Raw genomic sequence first — 15,984 nt, 5'->3', positions numbered from 1 at the left:
AGCAGGGAAATCACAGCTGGTAAATGCACTGGAGTTCCCACGCTCGTCCAGGGGCGAGGAGGGACTTTGGGCTGCTCGTACCCTCTGTGCCAGGCTGGCAGTTGCAGGCTGCTTTGTTCTGGCTTTCTGAAATCTAAGAACTAATGTGCTTTGATGTGGATGTGTAAATAAAACATGTTCCTCCTCTGTTGCTACCCATTCCTTCAGGAAAAGGTGGCGTTTGGGTCTGCTGGCAACCTAAAAAAGCTCTTCAAAAAGACGAGGGGCTCAGGCTCAGTGCTGGGGGACGGGGAAAGACTCCCTTATTAGCCATGATGTAACAGAAGTCAGCGAACCTCTCAGTCAGCATTTCAGAGGAAACCACCGTGTCCTGACGCTGCGTGGGATCGCAGCGCTGACAGTGCTGGAGCCTCTCCGCACTGCAGCTTTCCCTCTCTCTTAGGCTGCTTTGCCCTGGAGCAGGTGAATCTGTTGGAAACATGCTGGGAAGTAGCTGTGATAAACAAGAGCGTCCCAAGAAATTGTTTTTAACCCCTCTCCCCTCCCGATCTCCTCCGAGGATGGTTTTCAATGTCAGCAGGGTGGGAAAGTCCCTCCCTTCCTCTGTTCTGCAGCAGGACCTGGTCCTTTTTATTACTTTTCCCTCTAGCTTTGTTTTTTGATCCCATTTATTGCTGCGCTCTCTGTCTGAAAACGGCCGTCTGTGGCCCAGGCAGCTTCCTCCTCTCCTTGGTGTCATCCGGGGACACTTCCTGACTGTGTCTGTCCCAGGATTTGAGGCAGGGCACTGCTGGAGTTCACCTTGGTGGGTTCCTCTGCTCAGATACTCCAACAGTGACACTTCCTTTGAGCTGGAATGATAATTGTCCTGTGTATACAGACAACCATGGCCGAGGTTCGTGTGTTTACGCATCTTTAAATACCTCTTCCGGGACTGGGGGTAAAAAGCAGCAGTAAATGAGCATGTGGCTTTTACCTCCTGCAGGCAGGGCCCGTGTCTCTCCTTGTTCGTGAAGATGATGTGTGGACACAGGAATCTCTTCCCCACGCTTCTGGGCAGGCTCTGCCAGCTCATCTATCACCAGGTTAGTTTTCCAGCCGCGAATCGTATGGTTACGGTGTGATGAAGGCCAGCGCACCTCCCTGTCCTGAGCTGCAGGGCATTACCTGTCTGGAGTGTGCTGCCGAGGCACCTCCCCAGCTCAAAGGCTCCCCAAAACCAATGGAAACAACCTCATTTTGGACAAACAGGATGGGCTTGTGCTTGGGAATGTGAGCGGAGAGTTTCCTTATCAATGCTTTCTGAGAGGCCTTTTAACACAGGCTGAAATAAACGAGTTTATGAAGGGAAACGAAAGAAAGAGAGTAGAATTCTTCATTCCAAGCTTCCACATTGAATATTTCACTTGTACACCCCTTCTAAGAACAAAAGATCCCAAGTCTGGGGCGTAGCAGTGCATGGCTTTCTTTTAAATAGCTGTGGCGTTCATTTCCTATATGGAAAAGGTGGAATTAGAAGGCTGATAGACCAGATTAGCTGTCAGAGAAGCTAAAGAGCCTGGAGAGCTTCAGATTCCGCTGGGCTGAATTTACAGCTACTTGCTTGAAGCGGTTGTTTTACAGAAACCTACTTGACCGAAGACAGCTGCACAGTTTCAGGGGAGGAAGAACAGGTTTAGAGTAACCGGTGCCTCTCTGCTCAGCTGGTATCGCTGCACCGCCATGGGCAGGAGCAGGGTTCTGTGTCTGTCTCTCTCCAGTTCACTTGTGTTTGGCTTGCAGGGTCCTGCCCTGAGGGATACTCACATTTTAGGACTAGCAGCTTTTGTGATCCACTTAAGTGAATCCAGAGCTTTAATCCCTCCAGTGGAAGCCAACCTGGGGATTTCCCAGCCTGTTCCTGACCGGGTCTTTTCCGTTTCCGAGTACTGGAACCGCTTGCTAGTGTGCAGGACCCGAGAGTCGTTCACCTTCTGCATGAGGTGAGACACGCGCCTGCTGCCTCCTTGCTTCGCTGGGATTTTGGTGTGCCAGTGGCGGGGTGCTGGTGGAGCTCCCGTGCTCCTGCGGAGGATTTCCAGAGCCATAGGGGTGTTGGTGCTGCACAGGAACAGGCAGATGATGGTCCCAAAGGCTTTGGAATTCCATGAGTGGGAAAAGGTATGATGGAACCAAGCAGATAACGGGGTTTGGGCTTTTCCTCTCTCAGGTTTTGCACTGCAGCAGCGTGTTACCTTATGTGCAAGTTCTCCTCCCTTTCTCGGGAAGATCTGTGTGCCCTGCTCCCTCCTGCACTTGTCAAAAAGGTAAAAAGAAAGAAGTTTTGCTGTTACTTCTGAGAAAGATCGGTCTGGGTTCAGTGTCACACTGCAGCCCCCCGGGCAGCTGTAACTTGTACAAAGAAAACTAGAGAAAAAAGCAGCTCCCATCTTCCCCCCTGGGGAGTTTGCTTGTCTGGCGGTTTCACACAACCAGAGGTGGCACTGGGCTGTTTCTGGAGGTGGGAATGTGCAGGTTTATGCCTTTGCTGTAGCTGCAGTACATCGTGCCTCGGCTGTGCTCAGAAGCTCGGGGATTCCTGCACGAGGAGGCCAAAACTGACCCCATCTGGAGCTCCCTGTCGTGTCCCGTCCTGACATCCAGGAGAGCCACCCTCTGTTTGTGGAAGCAAGCGCGTTTCCAGGAGCTCTTGAAGGAGAAAGCATGTCAGGTACATATCTTTCCATGACTTCCATGTCATTCTCATTTTTCAGACCTGATCTCTGCCATTTCCTTATGGCAATAAAAAGCTTCTTGTGAAAACTTACTGCCTGGGAAGTTGGTCTGAGGGCCGGGGACGCTGTGTGTGCTGGGTTACGTGCTCAGCGTTGTTTGTAGCTTTTAATGATGATAAGGTCAAACTAGAAAACCTGAGGTAAAGCTTTTGTGTCTTGCTTGTCGTGAAAACAGAAATCATGACGAGAGACACGCTATGAGTAAGAAAACGATCAGGAACTGCGGAGGAAAGGCTGCCCTCTGCTTCCTCCTGAGCGCTGTCTGAGGTGATGGTGAGGCACACAACGGAGAACACTTGGGGTTTTTTGGTGCTTTGTCTCAACGTCGGTGTTCTCCTGAGCCACCCACGTGTCTCGCGCTGCCCGGCTCTGCCCGGCTGTGACGCAGGTTAAACACCTCCGCTGTTCTCTTCATCCCGTTCCTCGCAACCCAGCTGATTTGACAGGGTTTCTGGTTTTAACCTAGTCCATATAAAACCAGTTTGTCTTTGTGCTGGGGAGTTTGTCCTGTTGCTAGAATGAGCGCTTGTGTGTGGCTGAAATCCCTTTGCATTCCAGCCATCCTTTGATGCTTCCAGCCGTCTGTCTGACTGCGGCGCTTTGTTCGTTTTAGGGTTTTATTTCTAATAACAGACAGTCATTCTGGTATCTGGACTGTAGGAGATGAGTGTGGGAATGTCCAAGGGGTGGATGTCTGAGAGATCCCCGTAGGCTTGTGCTCAGGAAAGTTTTCAATGCCAGCAGGGTCTGAGTTGAGATTTCTTGCAGGAGAAGTGCAGGAGTTTCCTTGGGTTGGTGCCTCATGTTCTGTATCACTTCATCACAGGCGTTGTGTCTGGGTGGGGGTGAAGGTGGGTGTTATGCTGGAAAGAGGGTGTTGTTGGTCTTCCCTCTTACCCAGGTCATTGCTTTTCCCAGTTGTCTTTCAGGGAGTGGCTGCTGTTGGAGCTGGAAGTGCACCCTGAACAGGATATTCTCTCTGCTGCAGAGAGGTGAGTGCAGAGGGTCTTTGAAAAGGGAAGAGATTGAGTCTTTCCCAGACAAATTATGGGAAAGTATTGAAGCTCAGAAAGTAAATAAACAAGCTGCTGTGGGACACAAATGCCCGTCAACTACTGTGGTTTGTCCAGAGTTCAAGCGGTGGTGGAATGAAGAATGTTTTCACTTGAGGGAGTTCACCGAGATAACCTCTGCCCTGTGCGTGCAGCCCTTGGAGGTTGCACCAGATGACCTTCAAAGGTCGTTTCCAACCCAAACCACTGATCCTGTGATTCTCAGAAGCAGGAGAGGGCTGACAGCAGGACAGTGGTGTCTGGTGGATGACTCTCTTTACAGCTGTGCCTGTGTGGGTGCTTTTTTCTGTCATCCCACTTGGGGTGTGAACTTGCTCTTCGAGAGAAGGGCACGAGTACAATGTCGTGATAGATTTCCTATTTCTCCTTTTCAACGTTGCAGACAGGATTTCCATTACTGGGCCATCTATCAGTGGTACCTCCCTGCACCTTCTGAATTTGGTGGCTGTGACGGAGACCTGGAGAAGGCGTGTGGCATCATTATCAACACCATTCTGGATTCCTCACAAAGGTCTTCTCATTTCTGCAGGAGCAATGGTTCTGAGAATGACCTTGCAGGCTGGGAGCTTGTGCCTTACGTGGGGCTGCGGAAGCGGTTCCCTTCTCGGGGGCAGTGAAAGCTGGGAGGTGGCTCTGTGTGACTCACATGTCTTTGCATGAGACTCTTGCTTTAGGTGACAGAGGGCTGGGCTCGCAGTCATAGTCCCTTGTCTGTCTGTCTTTTCTAAGTTGAATCTGTATTCAGATTTGTTTGGCCAGACAAGCATCAGTGCCCCTGAGGCAGTGGCTGGAGCTGGAAAATGAGGAGGGAGGTTTAGAGGTTAGAGGAGAGTTGCTGTCTCACCTCTTTAAGGAGCACTAATGTTAGAGCTCTATGTTCTTCTGAAGCCATTTGATTAGATTGGAATTGTGATAGTTACCTGGCGTGTCTCCTAATTTCAGGTCAGACCTGGGTGGCTGTGGCCAGTCGAAGATGTCGCCCAGCCCTGATATCCTCTGCACGCTGCAGGTGATTTCAGACTCTGAGGCCTATCTGTGTGTCCAACCCTTCAATTTGACGAGTCAAAGTATGTCCTGATACCTCCGGGTGTGCCGGGCCGATGTCTGGCTCTCGGATGTGAGCAGCGTCATGGAAATGGAGAGCGAGAGATTCTTCTTACTGATCTCTTTGAGTTACTTCAGCGGAACAGAGGGTCAGAGTGCAAACTCGTGTGCAGCCCTGACACGTGCTGTTTCCCCCCCTCCCTGTTCAGGAGATGGTGCTGGAGCTGGGCTCTAGGCGAAGGCTGCTTTCCGGCTGCTGGGATGCCTCGAGCCATTTCCTTTTCGAGATTCTGCGGGAAAGGCTGAAAGATGGGAAAGCTGGGTCTGCGCTGGGCGAGCAGCTGTGGAGGCAGCAGGAGCTGCTGCTGCAGAGAAGGTAAATGCAGACCTTGAGCAAAACTGCTGTTCACAGCAGTTACGGCGCCTGTGCTGGTGGGTAGCCTCCGCTCGGATTCCGCAGCGAGTGAAACAACGCTCTGTGTCATGGTGACAACTGTGCAAGGGAGATTTACCCCCTGGTGCCCCCTGAAGTGGCTGGGTTTCAGTGTGCCACCCTGAGTGACAAGTTGCCCCTGCCAGCAGATGGGATTTCAAAGCCCACACATCCTCACAGACCCTGTTCGCAGCCAGCAACACTCTTAACACCACCACTCGTGTGAACCGTTGTGGAATTGCTCCGTTTGCGCTGTGATCTAGATGTGGTTTCCGTTTTTGAGCCGTTGACAGGGTCTCTGAAAGCAGCGAGTGTATCTCACTGAAACTCAGGTTCTCCGGGAAGCTGGAGAATTCCTCGTGCGGTTTCTGTCAGCGTGTTTGAGATCGCTTGTGTTTGAAGTGCTCTCCCACTCCCCTGAATATCAAAGGCTCGTGCCCAAGAGTGGAGGCTGCTTCTCTTCCTGATGCGTTGCTTTTCATCTTCCCTCCCTCAGGATTCTGGTCAGGCTCCCTGCATCCGCTCTCATTGTGACATGTCAAAAAGGAAAGAAAACTACGTTGGACTGTGAGGACTTTTTCCATTTTGTGGACGCGGAGCTGGTACGAGTCATTAGCCATAGGATAATTCCATGCTGGAAAATGCTCTAGAAAGAGACCTTCCACGTGGGGTTAGGATGGGAGTTAAAATGCACCCAAACTGGAGGCCAGCTGGCCTAGAAGTGAGGGACTGGGCTCTTTTGCTCGTCCTCCTGTGTTCATACGCTAGAGAGACATCCAGCAATGTCCCTGCGGCTTCCTGGGGGCGATCGGTGACGCGCAGGTCCCTCAGGTCCCTGTCTTGTGCTCCGAGGACTGCTGTAATTCCTGTTCCCTATCGGAGCACTGTTGTGCCAGACACCCAAAACATCCCATGAAAACCAAAATTCAAAAGGGAAGGAATGAATTTTGATTTCTCTCCTTGTCTCCCCACAGAAGAATGCCTGTTCCAGGGGGTATGCGCTCTCCTACGACATCACCGCTCACTTCTTCAGGGTAAGGGCTGCCTCTGCCATTCTGCGGCTCCTCTGCCCAGAGCCGGAGGAGATGTTTCTTCACCAGGATACCCGACTACACGCTGTTCTCGGCCACAAACTGGGCTAATTGTACCCTCGTTCTGAGAACTGTCAGTGTAAATTCCAGGAAGAGCAGCAAAAATCCTCCTGCTCCCTCTCTTCACTTTCCTGGAAGTGGTGGAGGAGGTTGATTTTGATTCAGCAAAGTGGGTGGGGGAAGCTGTTGGGCACAGGTTTCTTTTGCTGGGCCATGCTGACCCCTACAGTTATCTTCGATTAATTCACACACGTCTCGCTGAGGTACATCAAAGCAGCAGAGACACACGTGTCTTCTAATTTGTCTTCTTTCAGGGCCTGCTCAATGCCAGCTTGGACTGCAAGGAGTCGGCAGCGGGTGTCAATGATGTTCTAACAGCGTGTCAGACCAAATGTCCCATCGTGCTTTTCTCGGCAGCGGTAACTGTTCTTATTTCGTCTGAGGAGTGAAAATTGGGTATCGGTTCAGAGCGCTTGGTTTAAGCTCTGTTTAATGTGAATAGTGAGGTCGTTGCTACGGCCTCTGGGGAACAGCAGCGTGTTTTCGTGCCCCCGGTGTCGCTGACCCCGGCTCTGGGCATGCAGCCTGGTTTCTGGAGTGTCTGTAGCAGCGGAACCGAGGCTGTTTACGAGTGACAAGCTGGGAGACTCGTCATGGTTTCAGGGGGGTATTAGAGGGGCTGGTTCTCATATGCCAAGCAACGCAAAAGTCCTTAAAGCCCAGATTTTTGTCTCTCCTGCGTAACTCTTCATGGGGAGACGTGTTTTTGCTGCGTGTCATCAGCCCGTGCCTCATCTTTGCGGAACAGCTGAGTTTTGAGCTCCTTTATTACGGCTGGTCCTGCCAGCGGAGCTTCAGGGTGTGAACACGGACACAACTGACCCTCTTGGCTCTTCCAGGATGGGAAACATCTCACCTTTGTTAATGTGCATTGTACAACTTGGACTTTTTCATTGAGGTGGGGGGAAACCCTCCCTTTCTCTGCATACCTGGCCGAGACAGCGCGTGTATCTGCCTGCAGACAACTACTCTAACGCTGCTGGTTTCCGTCTTTCTTCCCAGCTTTGGTGGCCGAGGCTGGAGCCGGTGCTTTGCTCGCAGTGGAAGAGACTCTTCGGGGCTCCGCTTGCAGAAGAGCTGGAACGGCTGAGGGAATGGCACCGCTCAGCTACCGGGTGCGTGCCAGGCTCTGAGGGCTCGGCAGGGCTGGGCTGAGCCGGGCTGGGGTTCAGCGGGCGACACGAATCGCTAACGTGGGCTGAGGCTGGTGGGACACAGCTGCATACAGACACTTGCAGAGTTTAGAGTCAGAATGGGTCACGGTAATCACTCAGTCTGTCCTTCCGTGCAATCAGAGCGGTCAGAGCGACTCACCATCGGGAAAATAATCCTCTCCGAGGAGACTGGAGGCAGAGTCCTCTCAGACAAACACTGCAGCCAGCCTCCAGCACAGCGCTGAGTCACCCTCTGGAGCTGCCGCACCCTTTGCTCCCCGGGTTTGCTGAATCCCCGCTCTCCTGAAGCTGCTGCTCCTCCGTTTACTTCCTTCTTTCCCTGCCCTTACGTGGCTGTTCAGAGTAAGGATCTCTGTGCAGGGAGTAACCACCTGTGTCCATAGCAGAGGATAGAGTTAACTACAGCCCAGCCTCTGGTTAAAGAATGTGGGAAAGCTGCTCTCTGCTTCTAGAATTTTCTTTTCAAACTGCCTCCTTGTAGCATCCCGCTGCAGGGAAAAAAAAATAGAAGAATTATTCTTTTTGGTCCCTTTGCCCGCTGCCCTGATTTCCTCCTCACTCACAGCGATGATTTCTTTTCTTCTTTCCTTCTTTCCCTCCAAACCAATGATGTGCTGGCTTTGTTTCCCAGCTTCCTTTCTTCGGGAGCAGGTTTCCCTCTCTCCGGCCCTCCTTGGATTGCGGCTGCCTTCCTCCATTGCGCTGTTCAACAGCAGATGCCACGAGAACAAGAGAGGAAGGCGCTGGAGAGGCTGGGGACGGACACAGAGCAGGCAAGATGATGCCGTTTAATGTCTGGAAGTGGAATGTCTTTAACTGGGAACTGGTTGTCCCGAGCTACTGCCGGTGAAGCCTGCGGTGGAACCTTGCTGGTGGCTAGCTGAGAAATCGTACCGTAAATTGCCGGTTGCTAAATGCTTATCCTGGAGGCAAAGTGGTTCCGGAGTTAAACTTTTAACTCGGTTACTGGCTCCCTAAACAGCTACTCTTGAAACTGGAGCTGGGGAGAGTCTTGGGATCACTCTTCCTCCCACAAAGGCTCAGTCCTTGTGGATTTTGGCTCCAACAGCTTGGCTGGGAGGTTCAGGGGATAGGGGAAGGCGGTAAGACAGAAGCACAGCCCTGGTGAGGGTCTGGGAATCCCAGGGACAGATTTCCCGGGGGTTTTCCTGATTCTGAGGAAATGCCTCCGCTCGGGGCCCTCCGTGCAGGAGGATTCTCCGAAGGGCTGTGTGGAGGAGGAAGCTGGGCTGCTGCCTGGTCTCTTGGTCCCTGAGGGGATAACTGGGGCCAGGGCTCTGTGTGGGGAGTGTCCTGTACCAGCACATCCCCAGTAAATTGTGCTGAAGCGGAACCTGTGCCTTCATATTTACTGCTCAGGTTTTGTTGCTCCGGGCGGCAGCTGCGGTAGCGGCTCCTCTTGCTGCAGTGTGGATTCCTCCACTGTTTGTACTGGTCTAGAGCCAAAAGCTGCTAGTCAGAAACCGGTACCACTGAGCTGATAAGTACAGGTGGAGTAACAGCGGCTTTCACCTCACAAATCTGCCTTGAGATAGGAGGAGAAGGCCGGGAAGGGCTGTAGGGATCCAGGGACGTGATGACCAGCGTGACAGGGCAGGATGACCATGCCGAGGCTCCATGTGGCCATGGACCAACAGCAGCTCTCCTCCAGGTTTACACCTGTAGTAGCTCAGCCGGTTTGCCCTGTGTTTGGGAGAAGCTGTCATCTGTCTGACTGGCTTCGAGAGCAGTGGGTTCAGTGTGGGATTTGCCTTCAGGAGCGAGGAACGATGCCGGGCGCAGCCTGTCTGCTCCTCGCAGGGACAGCAGGGTGGGAGGCTCACCCAGGGCCATCCTGGCAGCCTGCTTGGGGAACAGTTACTTCCTGGTGGGTCACCACCACGGGTAGAACTAACAGGGCATCCCTTTTCCTTGCAGCTCCTCGTTTCTCTGCTGTTCTTCTCGCTCATGGATCTCATCTCGGCCAAACTAGCTCCAAAGGTAAGTTCAGCCCTGAGGGGATTCTCGTGACACTAAACACGTCTGATCCACTCGGTTTGCTGCCTGAAGATGCTGGTGAGGGCTGGTGGGAAGGGAGGGATCACCAACTCCCCAGGCAGGGCTGCCGAAAGCAGAGGCACCGTTCCTCTGTTTCCCTCTAACTGACCTCACTTCCCCTTTCAGACAGCTTTTCTTTCTCTTCCTCAATCCCTCACGATTTCCCGTTCCCTGTTCAGCCTTTACACCCCCAGATGACGTTTTGCTTCAGGCTGGAAACCTATGTGGTATTTCCCAGCAGAGGGGGGGTCCCCAGCAAGATGGAATGTGGTTTCCTCATGATTTCAGGCTGTTTAATGAAGGACGGGAGGTGGGAAGCTCCCTCTAGCAGCTGTCTGTGCTGAGCATCCTCCCGCCTGCGGATGCTCCTCAGCTTCGAGGCGCAGCCCTTTGAGTAGGCACTTCACAGACCGGATCGGGGAGCAGATTCACGTTAAAAATAATCATTCAGTCTCATAATTTGCCTCTGGGAGAGTCTGGAGGAAAAGCTGTTGAGGAGGAAACATCTTGAGCAAACAGGGCAGTTGTTCCAAGGAAAATGAGTAATGCCAAAAAACCCCAATCCCAAGCCGTGCTTGATGGGTCAGAGGGAAAATCCTGCTCTGGGGGTGGGTGCTGGGCGTGCAGAGGCTCTGTGCTCAGCCAGTTCTCATCGATGCCACATCCCCCTCGATGAAGCCAAATGAGACCTGTCCTCTGATGCGCAGGAGGGCGCGGATTTTCCCTTGGCTCTGGAATGGTCCCTGGAGATCCTGCGGTGCCTGGAGGAGAGGGGGGCAGCCTGGCCACTTCTCTTTGGCCCGGCAGAGAGAGGTGAGAGGGGTGCCACCTCCAGGGTGAGGTTCGGTGATGCCCCGTCTCTTCGATTCCCCTTTGATTGTAAGACCTGGAACCCACGGGCCGTTGTAAGCAGCACAAAACCACTTGTTTGAGTAAAATCTGAGAACATGCTGCAGTGTGGTGAGCCAGCAATGATGGGGAACGTAGCGGGGACAGTCGCTTCTCTGGGTGGTCACCACACCCGAGCACAGGTGTTTATTGTGGGCTGGAGGGGAGCTGCAGCCCCTGTAGAAGCATATGAGGTGGAGTGAGGACCCTGGGAGATGTTCAGTGCTTCTCTCTGCCCACTCCAGACCCCAGAAAATACCACATCCTGCGCAGCGCAGCCTCGGACCGTCACACCCGGCTCCTGCCTGTGGCATTCTACAGGTAGTGTCCTGCCGGGCTCAGGAGGGAGGTGTTTGTGGGGGAGGACAGGGCTGACAGCATGGAGGTACCCGCGCTGTGGCCTGTTCTGAGCTGAGCTGACCTTGGCTGTGCTGGAGCACGCTGGGCTGGGGCAGGGCTGCTGTTTAAGGAGCTTCTTATCTTTTGCAAGAAGCTTCCCTTCAGCTTTGTGCTCCAGACTGCAGTGTCCCCCGCTGCCCTCCTGCTCTGGGCAGTGGAGTGGCCCGGCACACCCCAGCACTTGTAAAGGGGGTGGTGGTGGCAGCACCAGCTGCGTTGGCCTCGTGTCTGTCGGTGTTTGAGCCCAGCACGGCAGCAGCGCTAACCAGCCGGGGGGTGTGACCTCCCCCAGCCTCAGCCCCGGCTTTACCCCCGCACTGCTCGCCCGAGAACACACCTTCCTCCCCATGGCCCTCGAGTTGTACATCCAGCTGCTTCGGCTCTTCGTGGAAGGGAAGGACCTGCCGCAGCCTGACCAGATGAGGCAAAGCCCAGACCCCACCGAGCACGTGAGTGAAGCTCTGTCGCTTTTTTACCTCCTGTAACTGAATCCTTTACCCCTTCCCCTGCCCCTCGTTCCCACCTTCCTCTGTAAGCAGAGGCAGGGTGTGGGCAGGTGGTTTCCTCGCACCTCAGGGCAGAGAGAAGCTGCCGGAGCTGCTGCCTGGAACCTCCTCGCTGCCATCTTCACTTGTCCCAGAGCTCAGGGTGCCACAGTCATGCTGCCTGACCTGTGCACTGCCCTTGGTGCGGAGTTTTGCGTCTGGAGGCAGGGCCTGAGCTGAAGGTGACCCTGAGGGGCTGTGTCTCTTCTCGGTTCCCCAGGAGGACCCCTTGGAGCTGATCTCCACTGCCCGGCGCTTCCTGCTTGGTGCCATCCCACGCTGCCCTGCCCAGAGCTTTGGAACCATACAGCCTGTGAGTTGAGGTTTTTCCCCTCTTCTCCCAGTGGGCAAGAGCTGGGAGTGCTGCTTCTGCCTTTGCTGAGCACCACTAACAGACTGGTGCTCAAGCCCTGGCGCTCTCTGTGTTTCCGTAACACAGCTGGGAGCGGTGGAGGCCTGGGGCTTGACCAGCGCTACAGCCACATCCTCCTCTCTCGGGCTGTGTCTTTCCCAGTGATGTTACACTTGGCCTTGGCGGGGGATAACCAAGCACAGCAAAGTGGTGGGTGCTGGAGGGTCCCACCAGCACCGCAGTGTCAGCTGGGAGTTCGTGTTCTTTAACAAGATGGTTGGATTTGGTCATCTTAAAGGTCTTTTCCAACCTAAACAACTCTGATTCTCTTTCTGCCTGAGCCAGCAGCAGCTCCTCTTCCCTCTCCCTGCCACCGCGCTGCTGCAGCGTTGCAGAACCTCACGCTGAGGCAGCACGAGCAGGTCTGACACCAGATACTCACCCTCTCCCCCCAGCTACTGGCCACCTGTGAAGAACTTGACCCCGAGCTGGCAGCCACCCTCATGCACTTCTCGAGGCCCACCACGGCCATGGAGCTGGACGAGGAGCTGGTCCTCTTCTGAGCGGCCCAGACACTCTGACTGCAGACAAGGTACCACCTTTCACCAGCGCCGCACCTTTCAAACTCCTTTGTAAATAATTTATTACAAGCATAACCATGAAGCTCTTGTTACAATAAAAAGTAGGTTACAAATTTCAGTCTAGACTTGCTTTGGGAATCATAATTTTTTTTCTTTCCAAAACAAAACATCTGCTTAAAGTAGCTCCGCTGTCCTCTGAACCCCCTGAGGGGACTTATGCGCGGCAAGGGACCAAATTTCAGTCTAGACTTGCTTTGGGAATCATAATTTTTTTTCTTTCCAAAACAAAACATCTGCTTAAAGTAGCTCCGCTGTCCTCTGAACCCCCTGAGGGCACTTCTGCGCGGGCAGGGTCCGGTTGTGCCTACCACCACGCGCGCAGGGAGAAGGGGGGACCACGCAGGGGAGCTGCCGGCCACCCGCTCAACCCCTGGGCTTGGACAGACTCTTAGTACAACACTGCTGCATCGGACGGGAGCATGGAGAATCACAGCATGAGAACAAGGTTTTTCTGAGCAAGCTGAAGCTAATTCCACCGAGTCCTTTGGGAGACTAAAACACGTTAGAAATCTCCACTCTGCCGTACGGTTTCCATGGGGCTGGCCTGGGAAGGGCTTCCCCATCCCCTCAGGTGGGCTCCTGCTGCGCAGTCACTTCTGGCTTCACCACCTGGCTCTCGGAAGTCCCTGAGGGATTGAGGATGAGGATGGGCTCTGGCTCCAGTGCCTTGGCCTTGTCCTGAGTCTGGGTCAGAGGGTGCACCATGGACATGTGGACGTTGAGGTTATGGGCCTTCTCGAAGCGCTTCCCGCACTGGTCACAGGCGAACTCCAGCTCTGCCTCCGCTTTGTGTTTGGTCATGTGGTACTTGAGGGACGCTCGCTGCCGGCACTGGAAACCGCAGATCTCGCACCTACAAGGCACGACAGGGCTCAGCGCCTGGCCCAAACCCACAGCCTTCACTCCTTGTCACGCTGAAAAAACCCCCGCAGCCTCCGCATCTCTACAACCACCCCAGCATGCAACTACTGGCAGCATCTCCAGCTACACCAACCTCCCCTGCACTAAGGACAGGGACTGCGAGAGCTCGGCAGCGCTTCACCGCCCCCCTCCACCCCTCTACCCACCAACAGGGAGTGGGGGTGCACTTACTGGAGGGGCTTCGCTCCCGAGTGCCGCATCTGGTGGACCGAGAGGTGTTTGCGTTGCTTAAAGGTCTGCCCGCACTCGTCACAGATATAATTACGTACCTCTGCGACAGGAAGAGGGAGAGAGTTGGTGGTTCGGCTGGTTTTAGCGCACGAAATGCCCACACGTGGCTGCCCACACTGCCTGGTGGGGTTGGAATTCCTCGCCCTGCCTCACGTACCCCACGGTTACGGGTTTACAAGCAAACCCAGGCCCTGCACAACGGCCCACGGGGTGTTTGTAGCAGCCCTCACCCGCTGTCCCGGCTGGGACCCACCTGTGTGGATGAGTTTGACGTGCCGCTGTAGGTAGCGGTCAATCATGAACACCTTGTTGCAGCCAGGGTGAGGACAGGGCCTCTCTCGGACCTCCTCGTGATGCTCTTTGATGTGTTTCTGCAAAGGAAGGACAAAGCTTCTGACCACTGGGTTGAAAAACCTCGATTCCCCCCCAAGAAAACCCCAGGACCCCAACAAATTCAACCCACCAGGACCCTCTCCTCATGGGAACGGCTCTGCCACACTGGGAGCCGTGGGCTGGGGGCAGCACGCAGCCCGAACTCACCTTCATGCCATCGGCGCCCCTGTAGACGGCCGTGCAGCCCTGGTAAGGACACTTGTAAATGGTCGGCAGCTCCTCCCTGCGAAGCAGAGGGTGCGTCAGCCAGCGGAGGAGCCCGGGCCAGGGGCCACCCCGCTGCCCCCAGCCCCTCCTCACCTTTCACACTTGATTTTTTTTTTCCAGCCTGGCTTAGGCCCCGGCTTTTTCCTTATTTTGGGCTCTTCTGCCTTCTTTGCTTCTTTGCTATCGCTCTTCTTGCTAGAAACCCTCCAAGAAAGAACAAGGACGGCGGTTTAATACGTGACCCTGGTTTTACCCTCCCACCTCACTCTTCCCGGAGCACCACGGCCCAGCTCGACGCATGGCCCTTACTTTTTCTCGGGGTAAGGCTCGAAGGAGTCATCTGACGATTGCATGTTCCTCTTGTCATTTTCATCATCACTCAGGAAGTCCCTGAGAGAGAGAAGACGCCCGTTACCGACCCAGCACTGCGGCACCAGCACCCACACGTGTTCTTGGCTCCCGGCGCCTCCATCTCCCCCCCGTCAACGGGTGCTCCGGGCGTTCTCCTCCCCCGTAACCTCCCCGAGCCAACGCAGCAAAGAGCAAAACGGGGTCCTTTTCGGAGCAGATCTGTAAGAACCATCAAACCACTGTCAGGAGAACAAAAAAACCCTCATTTACAAAAGATCTTCTTGCTGCCGCCGCTTTCTGTACTGGGAATGGTAATTTTGCAGAGCATGGACATCGTGTAATTGCCCGGTGCAGGTTAATTAAGCTGCAGTCATCGTGTACTCCCTCTCACGCAGATTTGGGTTTTTCTCTTTCCTCCTAAGCCCCAAAAGAAGTGACTCATTCTGACAGCAGGCACTAAATGGTCGTGGCGCTCAGAAGGTGACGGTGTTAGCTGACGCACCGCGCTAAGCCTGCGCCGCCCCTTCGGTACTTAAGCCCCCGAAGGAGACGCTCGGTTATCACGTACAAGCCTCACTTGAAACACCGGTATTTGGAGGATCCAAAATCGTGGAGCATGAGGACTGAGCTGCCGCATCCCTCCCGCCCTCCCCAGGAGCCAACAGGGCTGTTGCTCCGAGTGCCGTCCCTCGGCTGCATTCCCGCAGCCTCAGCCGTGAGCCGCCGCGAAGAGGAATCGCTCCCGGGCAATGCTGGACCCCTCAGGACCCCCCCATGGTTTCCGGAGCAGAGAGGGGAGGAACCAAATGGGCTCAGGTTTGCTGGAAGCAACCCCAGAGAGCAGAGGAGGGGAGGAGCTTAGCACGGTGCTGGCTGTGGGAGCTTCACCACAGCCACCGCAGAGCCACCGGCACCGGGTCCACGGGGCCTGGAGGGCTGGGCTGCTCGTGGGCTGGGTCATTTCACACTCGCAAAGAGACATTTAAGGCTGTTTGAAACCCACTCTTCTCTCACCCCTCAGAAAGGTCACTGAACTCGTCTTTTACCCGCTCATCCGACGTTGCAGACAGAACCTGCTTCCCACTCAACTCTCCTAGGAATGAAGGAGAACATGGAGCGTTAAAACAGAACCGTGATGGCTGCCCAGGACGAACCAACCGCTCCGGCATCGCTCATACCGTGTGGAAACGTGTGTGCGCTCCACCACAGGTCAACGATCAGTTAAACCAAACTCCGCACTCCTTGCACCCGCAGCAGGAGAGTCTTCACCCCACAGCTCCCTCGAGCATCTTGGGGTTTCCCCCTGTGACACCTGCTCCATAACCCAAAGATTCAACAAAGGGGTCAC

The 15,984-nt window shown here is 54.5% G+C and overlaps 2 protein-coding genes across 2 annotated transcripts in view; one reads left to right on the top strand and one right to left on the bottom strand.

Annotated features, from left to right (window-relative positions):
- The window catches only part of FANCA (Fanconi anemia, complementation group A), a gene marked incomplete at its 5' end in the record, with an annotated part of 33,659 nt that extends 21,204 nt beyond the window's left edge, over window positions 1–12,455 (top strand). Inside the window, 19 exons of the mRNA XM_010141972.1 lie at window positions 986–1,085; window positions 1,783–1,982; window positions 2,210–2,306; window positions 2,534–2,710; window positions 3,693–3,766; window positions 4,230–4,358; window positions 4,790–4,856; window positions 5,101–5,267; window positions 5,821–5,926; window positions 6,299–6,358; window positions 6,730–6,834; window positions 7,478–7,590; window positions 8,282–8,423; window positions 9,589–9,651; window positions 10,416–10,521; window positions 10,842–10,917; window positions 11,288–11,444; window positions 11,764–11,853; window positions 12,348–12,455. Coding sequence (XP_010140274.1) covers window positions 986–1,085; window positions 1,783–1,982; window positions 2,210–2,306; window positions 2,534–2,710; window positions 3,693–3,766; window positions 4,230–4,358; window positions 4,790–4,856; window positions 5,101–5,267; window positions 5,821–5,926; window positions 6,299–6,358; window positions 6,730–6,834; window positions 7,478–7,590; window positions 8,282–8,423; window positions 9,589–9,651; window positions 10,416–10,521; window positions 10,842–10,917; window positions 11,288–11,444; window positions 11,764–11,853; window positions 12,348–12,455 — 2,137 coding nt within the window. The remainder of the gene's footprint in view (window positions 1–985; window positions 1,086–1,782; window positions 1,983–2,209; window positions 2,307–2,533; window positions 2,711–3,692; window positions 3,767–4,229; window positions 4,359–4,789; window positions 4,857–5,100; window positions 5,268–5,820; window positions 5,927–6,298; window positions 6,359–6,729; window positions 6,835–7,477; window positions 7,591–8,281; window positions 8,424–9,588; window positions 9,652–10,415; window positions 10,522–10,841; window positions 10,918–11,287; window positions 11,445–11,763; window positions 11,854–12,347) is intronic.
- Window positions 12,456–12,831: 376 nt separating this feature from the next.
- ZNF276 (zinc finger protein 276) lies at window positions 12,832–15,703 on the bottom strand. The gene is made up of 7 exons (XM_010141971.1): window positions 15,683–15,703; window positions 14,595–14,675; window positions 14,379–14,489; window positions 14,226–14,301; window positions 13,939–14,056; window positions 13,626–13,725; window positions 12,832–13,386 (listed from the first exon to the last, which is right to left on the bottom strand). Exons 1-7 carry the CDS (start codon window positions 15,688–15,690, stop codon window positions 13,101–13,103), a joined length of 780 nt encoding a protein of 259 aa, XP_010140273.1. The 5' UTR covers window positions 15,691–15,703; the 3' UTR covers window positions 12,832–13,100.
- Window positions 15,704–15,984: the final 281 nt, after the last annotated feature.

The sequence above is a fragment of the Buceros rhinoceros genome, unplaced genomic scaffold (assembly GCF_000710305.1).
Source record: "Buceros rhinoceros silvestris isolate BGI_N320 unplaced genomic scaffold, ASM71030v1 scaffold17698, whole genome shotgun sequence".
Classification (NCBI taxonomy): Eukaryota; Metazoa; Chordata; class Aves; order Bucerotiformes; family Bucerotidae; genus Buceros; species Buceros rhinoceros.
This window is presented reverse-complemented; position numbering and strand designations above follow the sequence as displayed.